The sequence below is a fragment of the Gossypium raimondii genome, chromosome 2, assembly GCF_025698545.1.
Source record: "Gossypium raimondii isolate GPD5lz chromosome 2, ASM2569854v1, whole genome shotgun sequence".
NCBI classification, from domain to species: domain Eukaryota; kingdom Viridiplantae; phylum Streptophyta; class Magnoliopsida; order Malvales; family Malvaceae; genus Gossypium; species Gossypium raimondii.
Genome location: NC_068566.1, coordinates 30,068,364 through 30,086,204, shown reverse-complemented (window position 1 = coordinate 30,086,204; position 17,841 = coordinate 30,068,364). Strand labels below are relative to the sequence as shown.

At 31.5% G+C, this 17,841-nt stretch overlaps 1 protein-coding gene across 1 annotated transcript; it reads right to left on the bottom strand.

Annotated features, from left to right (window-relative positions):
• Positions 1–334: 334 nt before the first annotated feature.
• On the bottom strand, positions 335–3,437 carry LOC105788180 (plant UBX domain-containing protein 10). Its single transcript, XM_012614941.2, has 4 exons — positions 2,466–3,437; positions 1,394–1,564; positions 996–1,199; positions 335–811 (listed from the first exon to the last, which is right to left on the bottom strand). The coding sequence occupies exons 1-4, from the start codon at positions 3,270–3,272 to the stop codon at positions 584–586; spliced, it is 1,410 nt and encodes a 469-aa protein (XP_012470395.1). The 5' UTR covers positions 3,273–3,437; the 3' UTR covers positions 335–583.
• Between the last annotated feature and the right edge of the window lie 14,404 nt (positions 3,438–17,841).

The following is a 17,841-nucleotide window of genomic DNA, read 5'->3' as shown; positions in this document are numbered from 1 at the left end:
ATTCACACTATTCGCTGCTGGGGCCGTGTCCTAATAACATGGCAAGTCATCTTCTGGAGATTAAATAAATACCATAAGATATACTGTTCATATATAAGACTGATGTCAAATTACTAACATCCATTGCATCACTTATGAACTAAAGATTATTACTTTCTTCACAGACAGTTTGTTGTTTTTAGCTTTATGTTTCTGTCCCCCTATGCTTTCAAACACTTGATCCGTTATTATTAAAAACATTAAAGTAATAACAATAATAAAACCTTTAAATCTTAAGCTTTTTCATATCATAACATGTCAATTGGCTTTAAGCAGCAGAACAAAGAACACACCATAATCGGATAAAAATTCTTATTCAGTCCTAAAAGTCCCATGTTTTAACATCCTCCATGTTTTAACACCATAATTGAAGAAAAGTGGGGAAAAAAATATCCAGTGACTTGGAGCTGTGTGTTTTTCTCAATTTGTCATTGCTAAATTATGTTGAAATGAAGAAGAAACATAAGAAAATATGTGGGTCTACCAGCAGGTATCTTTGAAACTACCATTCATCATACAACTTCACAGTATCAACTTCTTCAGACTAGTTTAGCTCCACAAAGAGGCTGGCCTGAGGATGTAATCCGGCCTCTTTCAAGGTCAGTGAGCGCTTCTCTGTACCATATGTTACTCGAGGAAAGTTGGAGACAAGGTTGTAATCCTCAACTTCTAAGCAACCCAATGAATCAACATAATCATAAACAGCTTGGATTAGTGCAGTACTGTGAAACCTCCTTTCTTTGCGTTCTCCAGTAGGAAAACGTACCAAAACCTGATTCACCAACACAACAGGCAAATATTTAATTTGGGAACTAACAAATATGCTTGCCAACAGAGAAAGTCGAAAATGCAGGTGATTTATGACAGAACCACATCATTGGAAATGAGAAGAAAGGTATTTAAGCCTGCTTAACCAGATCTAAAAGCTTGTGAAGTCAAAACCAAAGAGACATTACTTGTGTAACATTAGGTCCTTTCTCAGGTTCATCACCAAGTGACAAGGCTTTCTCTTGCCGCATTCTAGCTCGGGCAGCTTCCTTTTCAGCAGCTTCACGTGCTGCTCTTTCACGAGCCTCTTCTTCTTCCTTACGTTTCCGCTCAGCTTCTGCTGCTTCCCTTTCCAGACGTTCTTGCTCCTCTCTCCTCTGGCGTTCCCTAGCCTTTAATCATAAAAAGAAACGACAAGGTTTAGACAGTGTCAAGTCATTAGTCAAACAGTAGGTTTTACAGCACAGATCCATTCAATGAGCAATAGAGGGATAGCAATTTCACATTTCTAGTCGTCTTCGAATATGATGGTACCAATGGGGAAGTATTATTAAAGTTACTAATTTAAGATTACAAATCAGCCTACCTGATCAGCTTCAAGCGCAGCTCTATAAGCAGCATCTTGCTCCTCCCTTAAACGCATGTTGTTTCTTCTCTCTTCTGCATCTAGTCTTGCAGCAACAAGAACGGGAGCACTTTCTTCAAGCACTCTCTGTAGTATTGTGAGCATTTCTTCAGGAGATTTAGGTCCCTCAACCTACAGAGAAAAAGAATAGTTCATTGTAATACTCAAAAGGAAAGATCACCATTAACAATATTGGCATTCCAGGGTTCAAGACTTAAGTTTAAGAAAGAGATAATTTCACACAGAATGTAGTAAGAGCTAGAGTGAATGACATTGAAACTGTATAAACCTGATTTGTGAAAGCAAACAAGTCCATAAACAGCTAAATCCACTAAATAACCATTTATTAAGACAAGTCACAGCCAAAAAATAATGAGAAGCACTAGTGCTAAGAAGTCAAGTAACTAAAACATACACAGGCAGAGAAGTTTAACATGTAGTCAGGAATGTTGCGCGCACAATTTAGGTTTAAGCTGCATCTTAATGTAAAGAAACAGAGAAGCTAGTACCTAAAAGTAAGCACAATATAAGTCTCAAAAAATGCCTTACAAAAAAATAGGAGGAACTACTATTTGGCATGTGGAAAATCGGATAAGATAAGCTTTAAGCTCATTAATCATTAAAAGAAAATTCATTCTACATTTATTTGTACTTAACAACTATTTGACTTACCTCGTTATTGGCTTCTAAACTCTAGTTACTATATAGTAAATCCGTTGTCAACATTATGTATTATGCATAAAACAAAAGTAAGAAGAAATTCAACTAAGCTCGGTACTCATCAGAAACACAAGGACAAAATAACAATTAGAATGAAATCCCTGATTTTTTTTACCTACTTATCCAGTATCATGTGATTAATTGAAGTCATAAATGAACTTAAACTTATCTGAGAGTATGAACAATGGGTCAATTTCAGTTTCTGAAATTTCCAAAATGAAAGCTAATCACTATGATTCTTTTGCCCTTGAAAACAGTATTAAATTACATTATCAATAATTTCATCCAAAGTGAGAATCACAATGGTACGCACCTGTTGAAGAAGCGCGATCCTCTGATTGGTAGCAGGCATAACGACTGCACAAAACGGGAACCTGGAGGCTTTCAAGCTATTACTCATCTTAAAACCTTCACTAGCCCTAATGCTTCCGCCCCACGCTACGAAATTCTCATTCACAAAGGCCGCCAGAGCCTGGGAACACAACGTCCTTTCGCAGAACACGGGCGAATCCGGGTGGTCCGGCGAGTGCAAGTACACAAACAACAGCTTGAAGGCGTTCCTCGACCTCTGCAACGCGTCCATAAAACCCTCGCCGACAAAATTCAGTCCTCTCGTTCCGTACTCCCTTTCAAACTCCGCCACGAAATCCATCGCTTCAGAAGCCGCAGCTGAGACCGATACCAATCCGGCCGATGATTCCCCGCCCTGCCCAGAGCCTAGCCCGATCATCCCAAGGGAATACGAAAGAACTCCACCTGCGGCCCATAGACCCAGCCCAACAGCGCCAGAGATCAACCCTAAACTTCCGGATATCACGGAAATCGGTAATGTAACGAGTCTCCAGGCTAAGCCCGGTGCGGGAGCGGTAATAGGACCGGAGGCGGAGGCGGAGGCGGAGGCGGAGGCCGAGGCCGAGGCGGAAACAGTCCGGGCCCGTGAATCGGGAGGGTCGGAATCAGAGACAGTGGAAGAAGCGGAGGGTTGAGTGGAAGAGGTGAAGGAAGAGATGGCGAGTTCAAGGTCCCAACCATGGGCCTGAAGGATTTCGGTACACAAATCGGGATCTTCGAGTCCCGTGATGGCTTGAAAATATGCCAATTTATCGGTTACATCAACCATTTCTCAAGAATTCACAAAACAAGAAAGAGGAAAATTCTATTTCCTTCGTTCTTGCAGATAAATGAAATGAAATGAAATGAATTGAAGTCCGACACCGAGTAGAAGACAAGGGAACTTCCTACCTTAATTTTTTTTTTCCTTTTTGAATTTTCTGTTTTACGTGAGAAACGCACTGGAATGTTCTAAAATAAAAGTCGCGGTTGGGATCGCGTTTTGCCTACCAGAATCGGGCGCCACGGTGTGTTGTTAATTGACAAAACTACCACTGTTTGCGATTTTTTTAGGGTAAATTATGCCTATGGTCACTTTTATTTATCTCAAGTTATATTTTAATTATTTATGTTTGAAATGTTACGTTTAATTATTTACGTTAATGTGCTGTAACATTTTAATTATTGAGCCATTAATTGTCATTAACGATATAACGGTAAGCTGACGTGGCATGTTAAATCATCATTTCAAAGAAAAAAATTTAGATTAAATTATACAGTTGTTCTCATATTTTTTCGTTTTAAGCAATTTAATTTTTTCTTTTATGTTCTTTAAATTTTTCTTCTTTTTATTTTATTTTTCATTCTCTTTTGCTTCTCCCTTTATTTTCCTATTTCTCCATTTCTTTTAACATATCAATAAGTTGAATTGACACTGAAGAAAGAAGGCAGAGAAGTCGAAAGCCATCATTGCCTATAACCAAAACTTATAAACTCATACTATCTGCTAACCATCAAAACCCTCCACTACCACCCATCATCTTCATTTCATTTACTAATACCTTCACCACTACCATGACCTCCTTTCAAAAACATCTCAAAAAATCCCCAACATTTAGACTACCCAAGATCGAATCTCCACCACCAACCATTAGATTGGCTCGATTTTCTTATATGTGCTCCTCCATCACCGGTCATTGTCTAATCTTTGACTCTCTATGATTTTTTGAGACTTATTAATTGTTGTTTACTTGGATTCTTGATTGATTTGAACGTGGGTTTATTTAGTGAGGAGGATAATATTGTTGGGTTTGACATGAATGAGTTCATGGTAGTGCTGAATGTGTTAGTGGATGAAATGAAGATGATGGGTGATGGTGGAGGGTTTTGATAGTTAATAGATGGTATGGATTTATGGGTTTTGATAGCTTTCGGCTTCCTGCTTTTTTCTTCATTGCCAAACTGACTTCCTAATATGTTAAAAGAAATGGAGAAGTAGAAAAACAGAAGGAGAAGCAAAAGAGAATGGAAAAAAAAGGAAAGTTTAAAGAACATAAAAAATTAAATTAAATTGCTCAAAATGAAAAAATATAGGGACCAATTGTATAATTTAATCTAAAATTTTTATTTGAAATGATGATTTAACGTGGCATGCCAGCTTACCGTTACACTATTAACGGCAATTAACGACTTAGTGGCTAAAATGTTACAACATGATAATGAAAGTGACTAAAATGTAACATTTCAAACATAAATGACTAAAATGTAACTTAATATAAACAAAAGTGACTATAGGTGTAGTTTACCCTTTTTCTTAACTCGAAATAAATAAATAATTTGATTATATTTATTCAAAAATAAAAACAAATAAATATTTTTTTTCTAAATGATGTGCATAATTAAACCGAAATTAAGATTTTATATGTATAATTTTATCAAATTAAAAGTTTGCTAAATTATATAAACCCCACAAGGAGTTAGATTGTATTTTGTTCTCTTTATTTAAAAAATAGGCAAATTAACCTAGGTGCATTAGATTAAAGAGCAAATTGGTTCTTTTTGTTAAAAATTTCATTAATTTCTACTATTAAAAAATAACGTGAAAGGCAGAATAATCGAACAATTACACGTGGAGTGCAACATGTACCTCATTTTAACGTCCAATGACTGTTTTTTTAATAACAGAACTGGATGAAAATTTTAACATAAATACTAACTTGCACTTTGATTCAATGTATAAAGATTAGTTAATTTATTTTTTAGTAAAAATAGTAAAATGTAATCTAATTTTTATTACAAATGTCTTTCATAGTACTTTTAGCCACGTGAAAGAAAAAATGTATTTATTAAAATTTTATTAGCTATAAGTGAGAGATATACAAATCTTCATCCATGTTCAGAGTACCTGTTTTTATTTTTATATAAATATCATTATAATAATATTTCGTATCATTTAAAAAGTTACCATAGTAAATATATATTACATGAAGGTTCATTATTTTTAACTTTTAAACCATTTCTTTTAGTTTGTTCATAACTATCATGAACAATGCAGTGTACTTGTGACACTAACCGGTACCCAATTCCACCCGGCACTATCTTTGACTTTGTTTACCAAGAATATGGGAATGCCACTGAAAATAATGAAATTTATTTATTTCGAATTAAGCAATTTATTAAAAACAAGAATAATTAAGAAAAGAAGAAGCTGATCAATACAAAGGAAGTAATCACATCATAAGCCCATACAAACAGATCAGTGATGGATAACAGTAACATTACACTCCACAATGGCATCCCCAATAGGAATATCCAAGAAGTGAGTTTTAAACCTTGCGAACCCTTTGGCCATCCTGAAACCTGACGTCCCGTCTCCGTTATAGGATTCCTCCAGCACATGCTAATAGAGCTACCGTTGAATTTACCCCGACTGAACCCTATGTCCCAGTAAACCACCAAATTTAACACATCCTGGGTGGTGGAAATAATATTTCGTATCAATCATCTTTAAAAAATTTGTGGTGCATTACACAATTCAAATAACATTATTTTCTATTGATAATAACTATTAGGTGTACTAAAAGCTGTCAAAGGTTTAGACTTTTCTGTTAGTATAATTTGCTAGAATTCCAATTTACAGTCAAATTTATTAAAATATTTTGCTTGTTTAGCTTGATTAATTAAACATCCTTTTTGGAATAAAATAACCATAAAAATAATATTTTAATTTAATCTTTTATAATTAATGATCATTCTAGCTTTTCCTCTTTTATTTCGGCATGATTCCTAACTATAAAGGTTGGACTACGATGTGTACTATTAATTTTTCTATTAATCATTTTTTAATAATTCCTTAATTTGTATATCAAATTCATCTATATCTTGTTTAGTATAGATCATTGGTTTAACTCTAATAATTTTATTGGAATTTTCTAATTTAATATCACAATATCTAAGGCTATTTTGCCATGATTTTAATGGTTCTTTACTAAAATTATTATCTAATATTTTAAACAATCAATGACTTGTTTCAAGTTGTTTAATTTGTTATTTTCTTGGTGGTGTAATTTTTTATCACAAACAAATTTATGATTTTCTACTAATGGTATTTCTATAGAAGTTTTTCTACCGATAACATAATTAAATTTCTATCAATAGAAAATGACAAATGTTGATATATAAAATTATTACCTAATAATATGTCTTCATGCATTTCGAAAGCATAATATTTTAGGTATCACAAATCTTACATTATTTATATAAACTGTACGTTTCTAGCTTTATATTGAATTATGGTTTCATTACCATATATTCTTATGGCTCTTATTGGATACTTCATAGGTTCTCATTTTTTTAAAGGAATGGCATTTTTTTCTGCAACTACTAGTTGTAGCTCCAGTATCTAGTGAAGCATGTAAAGAATATATTTTATATTCTCTAAATTGAAATGTAATTTCAATATATGTGTAATATTTCCTAGATTGGAAATTGAAAATGTAATCACATCACTTGTTCCAAGTTTCATTTGTTAGAATATTATCGAAGTTTGTATTTCTTCCATTCTAGTGTTTCTAAAAGATACAGAGTTTCCACTTGGTTCTGTGGGAAAAATAGGAATATGGATTGTTTTCATTCCTATTGGTGTTGAAGATATAGAACTTCTAACATATATTCTATTATACTTACTTGGTTTAGAAGTACTTACACTATTTATCCTTTCTAACATCCAATCTTTTGGTATTGATAGATCTCTTTAATGTAATAATTTGGTTGTATTTCAATAGTGATTTTATTAGGTTCAAAGAGTTCAATAATTTTATTATTAATTTCTTTGATTTCTACTTCCACCGTATTAGTATATTCATTAATAGAAGTCTAATTGATTGCTAGATCTTTGGCTAAATCATTAATTTCGAATATTTTGTTTGAATTCTAAGACATAAACATTCTTCTATCAAAGGATCTGTAATAGATATAAAGTAATTTGGTTTAACTTTAAATCCTATTACTCTTGTATGCAAAATTGATTGAATTCCTCTAATAAGTGCTTTTATTGGATTTTCAAATCTTTTATCTAGTAATACCGCTATTATTGGTATATTATGACATTTTCTAAACAATGCTCTTATAGTTATCATTATAATTCCTAAACGTATATATCTAACTTGGGGATATTTCTTTTTAACCCTCTTAATTTTATCTTTATTAAATAGTGGGACCTCTAGTGTATTTGGCAACTGTATTACCACTTATTTTTTCTATATGTCTTTGACACCCACTACAGCAAAACAGGTTTTTAGCGGCGTTTTTTTGGACCTTTAGCGGCGCTTTTTGCCGCCACTAAAGATATTTGCGGCGCTTCCGAAAGCGTCGCAAAAAAGGCCACTAACGAAAACGTCGTTAACGTTTGCAGTGTTTACAACTAAAAACGCCGTTAAAGAACATGATCTTTAGCGGCGTTTTTCCCTAAGCGCCGCTAAAGAAGATGTTCTTTAGCGGCGTTTTTTTTAAGCGCATCTAAATAACATGTTCTTTAGCGGCTTTTTTATATGAGCGCCGCTAAAGAACATGTTCTTTAGCGGCTCTTTTTTACAAAAATGCCACTATTTTTGAGATTTTTTTATATTAAAATTTTCATTTCTTTTGCCCTCCTGTAGCAAAAAATCAAAAACAACCAAATCTAAACCAGCAAAAAGCAATAAATTTATATAATATTTCAAATTAAACGAATAAAATAATATTAATATCAATAAATAAAAGTGAATTCATATTATTTTTGCACAAATGTTAAAAGTTAAAACGAATAAAATAAAAGTGAATTCAATACACTATGACGGCGGAAGATGCGACTGAAACATCTTCATCATACTCTGAAGCTGCTGCTGGAGTTCTTCGTACTTTCTGCTCTGCTCTGCTTCTCTCGCTGCAGCCTCTGCTTTAAGTTTTAGCTGCAGTTCTTCATAATTCTTTTGAACCTCTGCTTCTCTCGCTGCAGCCTCTGCTTCCCTCGCTGCCGCATCTGCTTTAAGTTGTAGCTGGAGTTCTTCATATTTCCTTTGAACTTCAGCTGTGGTCGCTTGCATCTGAGTCATCTAGTCTTTTAACCTCTGAACTTCAACTTGAGCCTGACTCTCCGAAGCCATGTATTGCTGCGAACTGGATCCAAAATATTCGGTTGGGCTAACAAAATATCCTTGAAATCGAACCCAACCATACCTTTCAGGACCCAAAACTTCAGTAATAATCCGGTTATCAATGTCTTCAAGATGAACAGAACTATCACTAGAAGCAATCGCTTCGTACTCCGCCTTTTTATCCTTTAGTTTTTCTTAATAAATAAATCGTATAGTTAGGAACGCAATATATATTAAAAAACATATGCAACATAACAATAGTCGCATTACAAGCATTTCTCCCAATATTACAATCATCAGAAGCCACAAAGTCCGCTGGGAACGACTGGACACCATGATTGTGCATATTAAATGCATCCCACAACATACCTTCCATGTCATCCCCTCTATCAGACTGATGGTAAGCAGTACCAGAATAAGATACCTCCATCGTTGAAGAGGAAGTACTAGGCGGGCATTCTCCATGAAATAACCATTGTTTATAACCTCGAACAAACCCATCAACAATTAGATGCTCGTATACAACCTCACGATAATGCCAGTTTATGTTGACACACTTCTTACAGGGGCAAAGAATCATGTTCTCTTGGCTTGCATATTGAAATGTAAAATTTAGAAAATACTGTACTCCATTTCGATAACCGTTGCTAACCCTTGACAAATTCATCCAAGACCGGTCCATTTCTTAATTCTTGAAGTCTGACGTTGACAATAATTTGCACGGGTAAGTTATTTAATTTATGTAAGTTATGTAAGTTATGTAAGTTATTTAATTTATGTAGGTTATGTAAGTCCACGGAATTTATGTAAGTTATGTAAGTTATTTAATTTATGTAAGTTATGTAAGTTATTTAATTTATGTAGGTTATGTAAGTTATGTAAGTTATTTAATTTATGCAAGTTTATGTAAGTTATGTGAGTTATTTAATTTATGTAAGTTATTTAATTTATGTAAGTTTCTATATATGTTTATATATTGTATGTTAGTTATTATGTTATTATGTTATTATATAAGTTATTTAAGTTATTATGTTATTATATAAAGTATTATGTAATTTATTATGTTATTATGTTATTATATGTAAGTTATGTAAGTTATTTAATTTATGTAAGTTATGCAAGCTTATATACAAGTTATGTATTATAACATAAAGTATTATGTAATTTATTATGTTATTATATATAAGTTATGTAAATTATTATGTAAGTTATGCAAGCTTAAATATAAGTTATGTATTATATAAGTTTTGTAAGATATGTAAGTGGTGTATTATGTAACTTATGTAGAAAACTTATAAAATTAATACACATAAATTTTATTTCTCCCAAATTTAGAACACTTATTTAGAAAGCAAGTAAATTTAATACTAATAAATTTTAATACAAATAAATTTAGAAAACTTATTTAGAAAACTTATATAGATATTAAAACAATATTTACAATTATTTAGAAAACTTACAAATTTTATAGTAATAAGTTTTAAATATAGGTTATATACCCATACCATATATGGGGTGATATATTAAAAATATTGGTTTTAATAGATATTAAATTATCATTTGCAAATCTTTTTAATTTTAAAATGTTATTATTACAAAAATGAAATATAGGTTAAAATGCCCATATTAATATATGTAATATATAAAAGAATATAAATTTAAATATTTACGATATAATATTTCATCCAATATTTTAATATTTACGATATAGTTTATTAATTTAGAAGTGAAATTGATAACTTAGTTACATACTTTGCCAAAATCAATAAATTTTTCACATTAAACCGAATAAACTAATCGCCCATAATTTATTCAAATACTCTTTACATAAGTCCTTTAAGAATTGGGATAATCCGAAATTTAGTAAACTCTGGCGATTGTTTTTGATTGCGTAAACAGTTCGTCGACATATATCAAATCATAATTTAAACATCGCAATTATGTAATCAGGTAGCTGCAAAGTTATAAGTAAACAGATGCATATAGGTTGAAAACCAAAAACCTTAATTAAAACTCCTTTTAAAACTAAAAATAATAAGTAATCTATTAAGCTAAAATATATCCAGTCGAAATTTAAACATTTGGATGTGTTTTTGTAAGAAAAGTATATAGTGAAACATAGGAATAAATACCTCAAATTTCCTCAAAGTTGCATAAACTTCGCAAAAAATAACAAAACACAACTAACTAAGTACCAAAAAACACAAAAGAAGTAAATGAAGATTATTTAACTACATTTAGATTCAAATCAACTTAATATAAATTAAATCAAAATCTTAAATTGATAAACTAACTTAGTACCAAAAAACAGGAAAAAATACAATGTAGTAAGCGAAGATTATTTAACTACATTTATATTCAAATCAATATATCAATTTTAATTATCACAACAATAAACTTAATAATAATTGATAAAGTAACAATCAACTTAATATAAATTAAATCAGAAACTTAAATTAAACAAATATGGTAAAGTAACAGTTACAGGAAGCACAGGAAGCACAGTTACAGGAATTTTACAGAGAAAATAATCGAATTTCATTTGAAGCCACTAAATATTCCAGAGAAAAAGAAATTTTATAGAGGTTTAAAATTTAACATATGAATATTTCTTCAAACCTATTAAAGAAATGAATGCTTACCCATGGCAATATTTGCATTTTGTGATGAAGGACTATAAATAACTAGTGTCTTATCCATGATGATATTATCAAAATATCATACTAAACTTGGAACATGCTACATAAAACTTTGTAGACTTCACTTGATTAAAATCAAACAACATTCAGATTAAGTCAACCAAACTCAACCCAATCTAATTTGATTATGAAAAGCCAAAAACCCGAAAATAACTCAAATCCAAAATGGCCAAAACTCAAAATAACTTAAAACCCGAAATGAGCTAAACAACTAATCCAAAATGACCTAAACCTGAGACGACCTAATCTGAAAAAACCAACTAGCAGAACTAAATAATCCGAGCAGAAAATGACCCAAACCGAAATAACCTACACTTAATTTAAATATAAGACCCAAATATAATACTTTTCAAATAGACCCAAAATTTAAAATTTAACATATGTAATAACTCTTAATTTGTTTCAGTAATACTCCATTTCCCCTGAAATGAATGCATATAAAATTAACATATGTAATAAACAAATTAAGAGTTATTACATTTGTATGATAATATCATCATTTAAAATTAACAAAGTGCTAAATGGTTAAATCAAATTTATATTTGTTTATAGTACTAAACTTGAAATTTAACATATGTAATAACTCTTAATTTGTTTCAGAATACTCCATTTCCCCTGAAATGAGATAAATGCATATAAGACCCAAATATAATACTTTTCAAATAGACCCAAGATTTAAAATTTAACATATGTAATAACTCTTAATTTGTTTCAGTAATACTCCATTTCCCCTGAAATGAATGCTCGAAAAACTCCATTGGCAACGAAATTAAAGAAATTAAATTGGATGCTTGCATAATATTTTCTGCAAATAGCAACTCCCAAGTTAAAATTCTTTTAACTCAGGCTTTCTATCCATATATAACCATTGAAAGAATTAACAGAATTGGTTTCATGGTAAATACCAGCGAAATAAACAAATAATTCACACCATAGTTACATATATAATCGAAACCCTAAAAACCTAATATTTCTTCCCACAACTGAATAAAATCAGCAATGCAGGTTATCAATCTCTCTACGACTGAACAACTTCATAAAACCAAATAAACCTATATAACCCGAAGCCTAAAGACGCAAAAACAGTAACTGGAAGCAACGGGTAAAACCTTACCCAAAAAACTGAATGTCCTCGACACTGTCTTTGGAGTAAATGTTGCGAAGCCTCCAAATGAAATGATCCGGGTAAGGTAACCGATGAAATGATGAATCGAAAGAACAATACCAATGCAGGGGATTAGGGATTAGGAAAAAAAGTTGAAGGGGATTTAGGGATTTCGATGGAGGGCAAAGAATTTTTCAGAAATTAGGGGCTGGGTGCGAGAAAGGAAGGGGGAAAACTGCTAACCTAAGCAAAACGACGTCGTCTTTGTTAAGAATTTTTAAGTCCCTGAAATGAAAAGGCGACGTTCAGGGGAATTTCTAATATGCTATTGCGGCGATTTTAGCCAAAACGCCGCTAAATCTAATAAAATTGCGGCGATTCTGAGAAAAACGCCACTCAAATTTTAATATCAATTAAGAAAACGACGCCGCTTTCGTTCAAGTTTTGATAAATTTTTGCGGCATTTTTATTTAAAAACGCTGCTATTTCATGCCTTCTACGGCGTTTTCGATAGAAACGCCACTAAAAACAAATTCCCTCTAACCAAACGGCACCGTTTTCTATAATTTCTAGTACATTGTTGCGACGTTTTTGCTGCAAACGCCACTACTCTTAAAATTTTTCAATTACTTAATAATTTTATAAAATTTACATTTGATACATTAATATGCCACTATTTTTAATTGTTAAATTTTTACAAATTGAAATATTGTTCGATTTTAAATTTGAATTATGATGGAAGGCATTTTATCTGCTATTAAAAATTAATTTAATTTCGGTATCTAAAAATTTATATAATTCTATTATTTAGCAAATTTAAATTTTAAATAATTCTATTTAAATTTTGTTACTTAAAATTTCAGTATCTAAATCCTATAAACCATTATAACCCTTATATCCTACAAAACCATATACAGTAGACGTACAACCCTAGATCACATACCCTAAACATTAAACCGTAGACCCCTAAACCCTAGGCCCCAACCCTTAAACCGTAAGCCACAAATTAACTATAATGCCTAAACCCTTAACCCATATCCCCTAAACATATTGAATCGTGAAACATTAACTATAAACCCCTAAACCCATAACCCCTAACCCCTAACCCTAAACCCATGAACCCTTAACCCCAACCCTTAAACCATAATCCATAAGCCTCTAACCCATATCCCTTATACCTTGAATCGTAGAACATAAATATATAAACTATAAACCCCTAAATCCAAAACTTATAAATCATAAACCCCTAACTCGTAACCTTTAACCCATATCCCCTAAACATATTGAATCATAAAACATTAACTATAAACCCCTAAACCCCTAACCCCAGCCCTTAACCCTTAACCCCAATCCTTAAACTATATCCATAAACCCCTAACATATATCCCTTAAACCCTAAATTAAAGAACATATATAAATTATAAACCCTAAACCCTAATTCATAGCATATATATATAAACTATAAAGTGTAAACCCCATCCATTAAAAAATAAACAATAAACATAACCCCTAAACTGATAATGCCTCTATAGTTAAAAAACAAAAGACTAAAACTTTTTGCGGCGTTTTAAACAAAAGCGCCAGTATTGGTTGACTATTCCGGCGTTTCTATAAAAGCGCCAGTATTGGTTGACTATTCCGGCGTTTCTATAAAAGCGCCACCAATTTTTGAGAAGCTGAACATGGAAACGGTGTCGTCTCACTTAACTCTTTTGCGGCGCTTTCCTAGAAAACGCCACTAATTCCTGACTATTGCGGCGTTTACTATTAAGCGCCACTAAAGTCTCTAAAAGCTATATAAAAATGTCATCATTTCCTTAACAGTTTACAGCGTTTTTAAACTAGCGCCACTAAAGGCCCTAAATGCTAAATAATAAACGACATCGTTTGCTTAATAGTCTTGCGGCGCTTATGTTAAAGCGCCGCTATTTCTTCACAGTTTGCGGCGTTTCTACGAAAGCGCCACCAATGTCACAAAAGCTCAACAAGCAAACAACGTCGTTTGGCTTAACTCCTTTGCGGCGCTTTTCAGAAATCGCCGCTAATTCCTATATTTGGTGGCGTTTTTAGACAAGTGCCACTAAAGTCTCGAAAAGATAAATGAAAAACGACATCATTTTCTTAACAGTTTTGCGGCACTTCTGATAAAGCGCCACTAAAGCTTCGCTACTACGGTGTTTTCTGAAATTCTCCACTAACGTCTCGAAAAGATAAATGAAAAATGGCAACGTTTTCTTAACAGTCTTACGGCGCTTATGATAAAGCGCCGCTAATTCTTGACTATAGCGGCGTTTTTCATTAAGCGCCACTAAAGTCCCCAAAACCTAAACTGAAAACGGCAGCGTTTTTCTTAACAGTTTTTGCGGCGTTTATGACCAAACGCCGGTAATTCTTGCATATTGCGGTGTTTCTAAGAAAGGGCCACAAATGTTTAAAAGCTTAACAGGAAAACGGCATCGTTGAACTGAACTCATTCGCGGCGCTTCCTAGAAGCGCCATTAATTCCTGTCTTCTGCGGCTTTTTTTTTAAATCGCCACTAATATCTCTGAATCCAAACAAAAAACGGCATCGTTCGCTTAGCTCTTTTGCGGCGCTTTTAGGAAAGCGCCGCTATTGATGACATTTTGCGGCGTTTATTTTAGTTCGCCGCTAATGCTATATTTTTTGTAGCGTTTTTTGATTAAACGCCGCTATAAACGCCACTAATAACCGGTTTTGGTGTAGTGACCATACTTTATATTCAGATATTTTATAAATTTCTTCTTTAAAAATATGATTTTTATTAAATTTTTCTATCATTTCATCATAAAAGTCATTTTCTTCTCCGATTATATTTCCTAATTTTATATCTTGTTGTTCATCCTTAGGAATTTCTTCTAATTGATTATTAGAACTACTTCCTATATTAAACATAAATATATATTCTTCATCATCTGTATGAGAATCATTTTATGATATTAATTGTATGATATTTCCTCAAGATTTATTTCCTCCTCTGAACATATTTCTAAATCTTGTTCTTCAAGTGTTTTAATTATTTTTCTTGCACTTTTTCCTTTATTAGGACAAGTTGGTGCTATATGACCTTCATCACATACTGAAACATTTACATTTTTGTTTTTAGGATTTTAGAAGTTTTTCTTCTAATAAATCTTTTCTTTTACTATAACAAGAATTTTCTTATTTCTTGGTTTCCATCGACTAGCTTATATCTTCTATTTTTCTTTTATGTTTTTTATAAGTATTTGGACATACTGATTTACATCCAAATTCTCATTCATTTTCTAAATTTTTGTACAATGCTTATTACTTAGTTTATGCTTAACTTGTTTAGAAGCCTTACTTTGTAAACAATAATTAGTTATTCCTTCTTTTGCAAAATTAATTCTATTTCCTATTGAATCTATGATTTTTATTCCACTCGGATATTTTACTATGCTTTTCTAAATAAGAATCTTATTTTTTTATACAAATCTCATCCCATGGTGGTGATAATTTATGGAAATATTGTTTTTTTCCAAAATTATATATTTTCGCTTTTAGTTTTTGATATTCATGAAGAAATTTTTAGAAAATTTTTAGAAAATTCTTCTAGATATCTAATATCACATAATTTAATTTTTGACAATACATTACTAGACAGACTATCTTGATCTTTTTTATCAAGATAGCCACAAAATTCTGTTTTTAGAATATAAGTTAACCCTTTTAATAAATCTTTGAGAGTTTGAATCTGGTTGATTAACTGCCCTTTTGTTTTTTTTTCCTTTTTTCTGATTCTTTCCATCTTCTTAGGAATTGTAGAACATCTCCTTGAAATGTTCCAACAAAGTAATTTAAAAATTTCTCTTTTGACCACATGTTGTTGTTAACAACTATAGTCATAGACTCTGCCCAATCATCTATAGTCTTTTCATAGTCTGCTATAGGAATATTATAGTTAGATCTAAATATATTCCTCATTGAGCAACATTGCTTTTATTTAGATCATCTATCCTATGTGGGACAAGTTGAGTAGATGGTTCCCCTAAATTTTTAGATTTTATTTCATTAGTAGCAATATTTTCGGTTTGATTATCAAAAATTCTAGTTGTACTTTCAACTTGTTCATAATTTTTATTGAAGAATCTTAAATAATCATCTTTTGAATATCCGGTTCTAGTTTTCTTTTTCCATAAGGATCTTGATATGTTTTATCAATATCCATTGGTTCTAGTATTTCTATATCTTCTTCATCATTGAAGTATTTTCTTCATCGATTTGTAACTAATAACATTTATATGTTCTAAGTTTATAGAATTATCGTAATTATTAGAACTACTACTACTATCTGTAGTGTCATAGTTTAACATATAATGATAATTGAATAATACAAATAGGTCTTTATGTTTTTCATAAAGTTGTTCTATTAGTTTTAGATATTCTATTCTTTCATTTTTATCGATGTCTTATTGAATTTATTCTTCCAATGTTCTATAAGTTGTTTATAGGATGGAAATCGTATTTCTGTTGATAAGCACAATTTCTTTATGTTTTTCATATTTTTTATGTCTTTTGTTTTTGGAAGATGATTTTTCACATGAAGTATCTTTTTCTTCTGACAAAGCTAATGTTATGTTAATATTTCCATAATATAAATGTCAAAACCATTTTTTGAAAAGGGGGTCGACTTTAATTTTGAAAAAGAAAACAAACACGGGAGTCACCACCAATCTTTTTTACTGAGGTGTGATCGGGTCACCTCGAAAAATAGTTATTTTTATAAAGGATTTGATTTATTAAAACGATAATTTTGGTCTATGAAATTCAGAAAGATGGGTTCGGGAGTCGGTTACGTACGACGAAGGATTAGCACCCTTGTAACGCCCAAAAATTGGTACCTTGTTGATTAATTAGTGTCTTAATGTCAAAAAATTGAAAATTCACAAAGAAATTTAAAAATATGATCCTTTTATTAAAATTACTTTTAAAGAAATTAAAGAAGGGTGTATCTCACGTTAATCGAGGAAAAAAATTACATCTCGTGAGTTAGGACACATCAGCTTAAATCCCGAAACGAGAATAAACATTAAAAATTTATTTATTTTTAGAAATTTTGGTCATCTCGGTTTTGGAGAAGAAATCATATCCCATAAGTTGGAACACGGTCTTTTTTTGATTCCCGAGAAAATTTTTGAAAATATGTTTTTTTAAAAAGGGTTCGTATATTTGAGATTTATAAAAAAAAATCGAGACCCCGTAAGTTAGGGTACAATTTTTTCGAATTCTAAAATTCGAAGTATTGTTTATTTTAAAAAAATGCATTTGGGTTGAAATTAATGCAATACTTAAAATCTTACATGAAAACGACGAATAAAAAAAACAATGATCACAAAATATACATCACTTGATATTAATTAATAAAAAACAACAAAATCAAC

Bases quoted from the DNA above. Each gene is read 5' to 3' on its own strand.
- LOC105788180 (XM_012614941.2), bottom strand. From the start codon at position 3,272: ATGGTTGATGTAACCGATAAATTGGCATATTTTCAAGCCATCACGGGA. The intron at 1,565-2,465 runs GTGCGTACCATT...TTTTCTCTGTAG, and splicing joins GGATCGCGCTTCTTCAACAG to GTTGAGGGACCTAAATCTCC. The intron at 812-995 runs GTAATGTCTCTT...TTGGTGAATCAG, and splicing joins AAGGACCTAATGTTACACAA to GTTTTGGTACGTTTTCCTAC.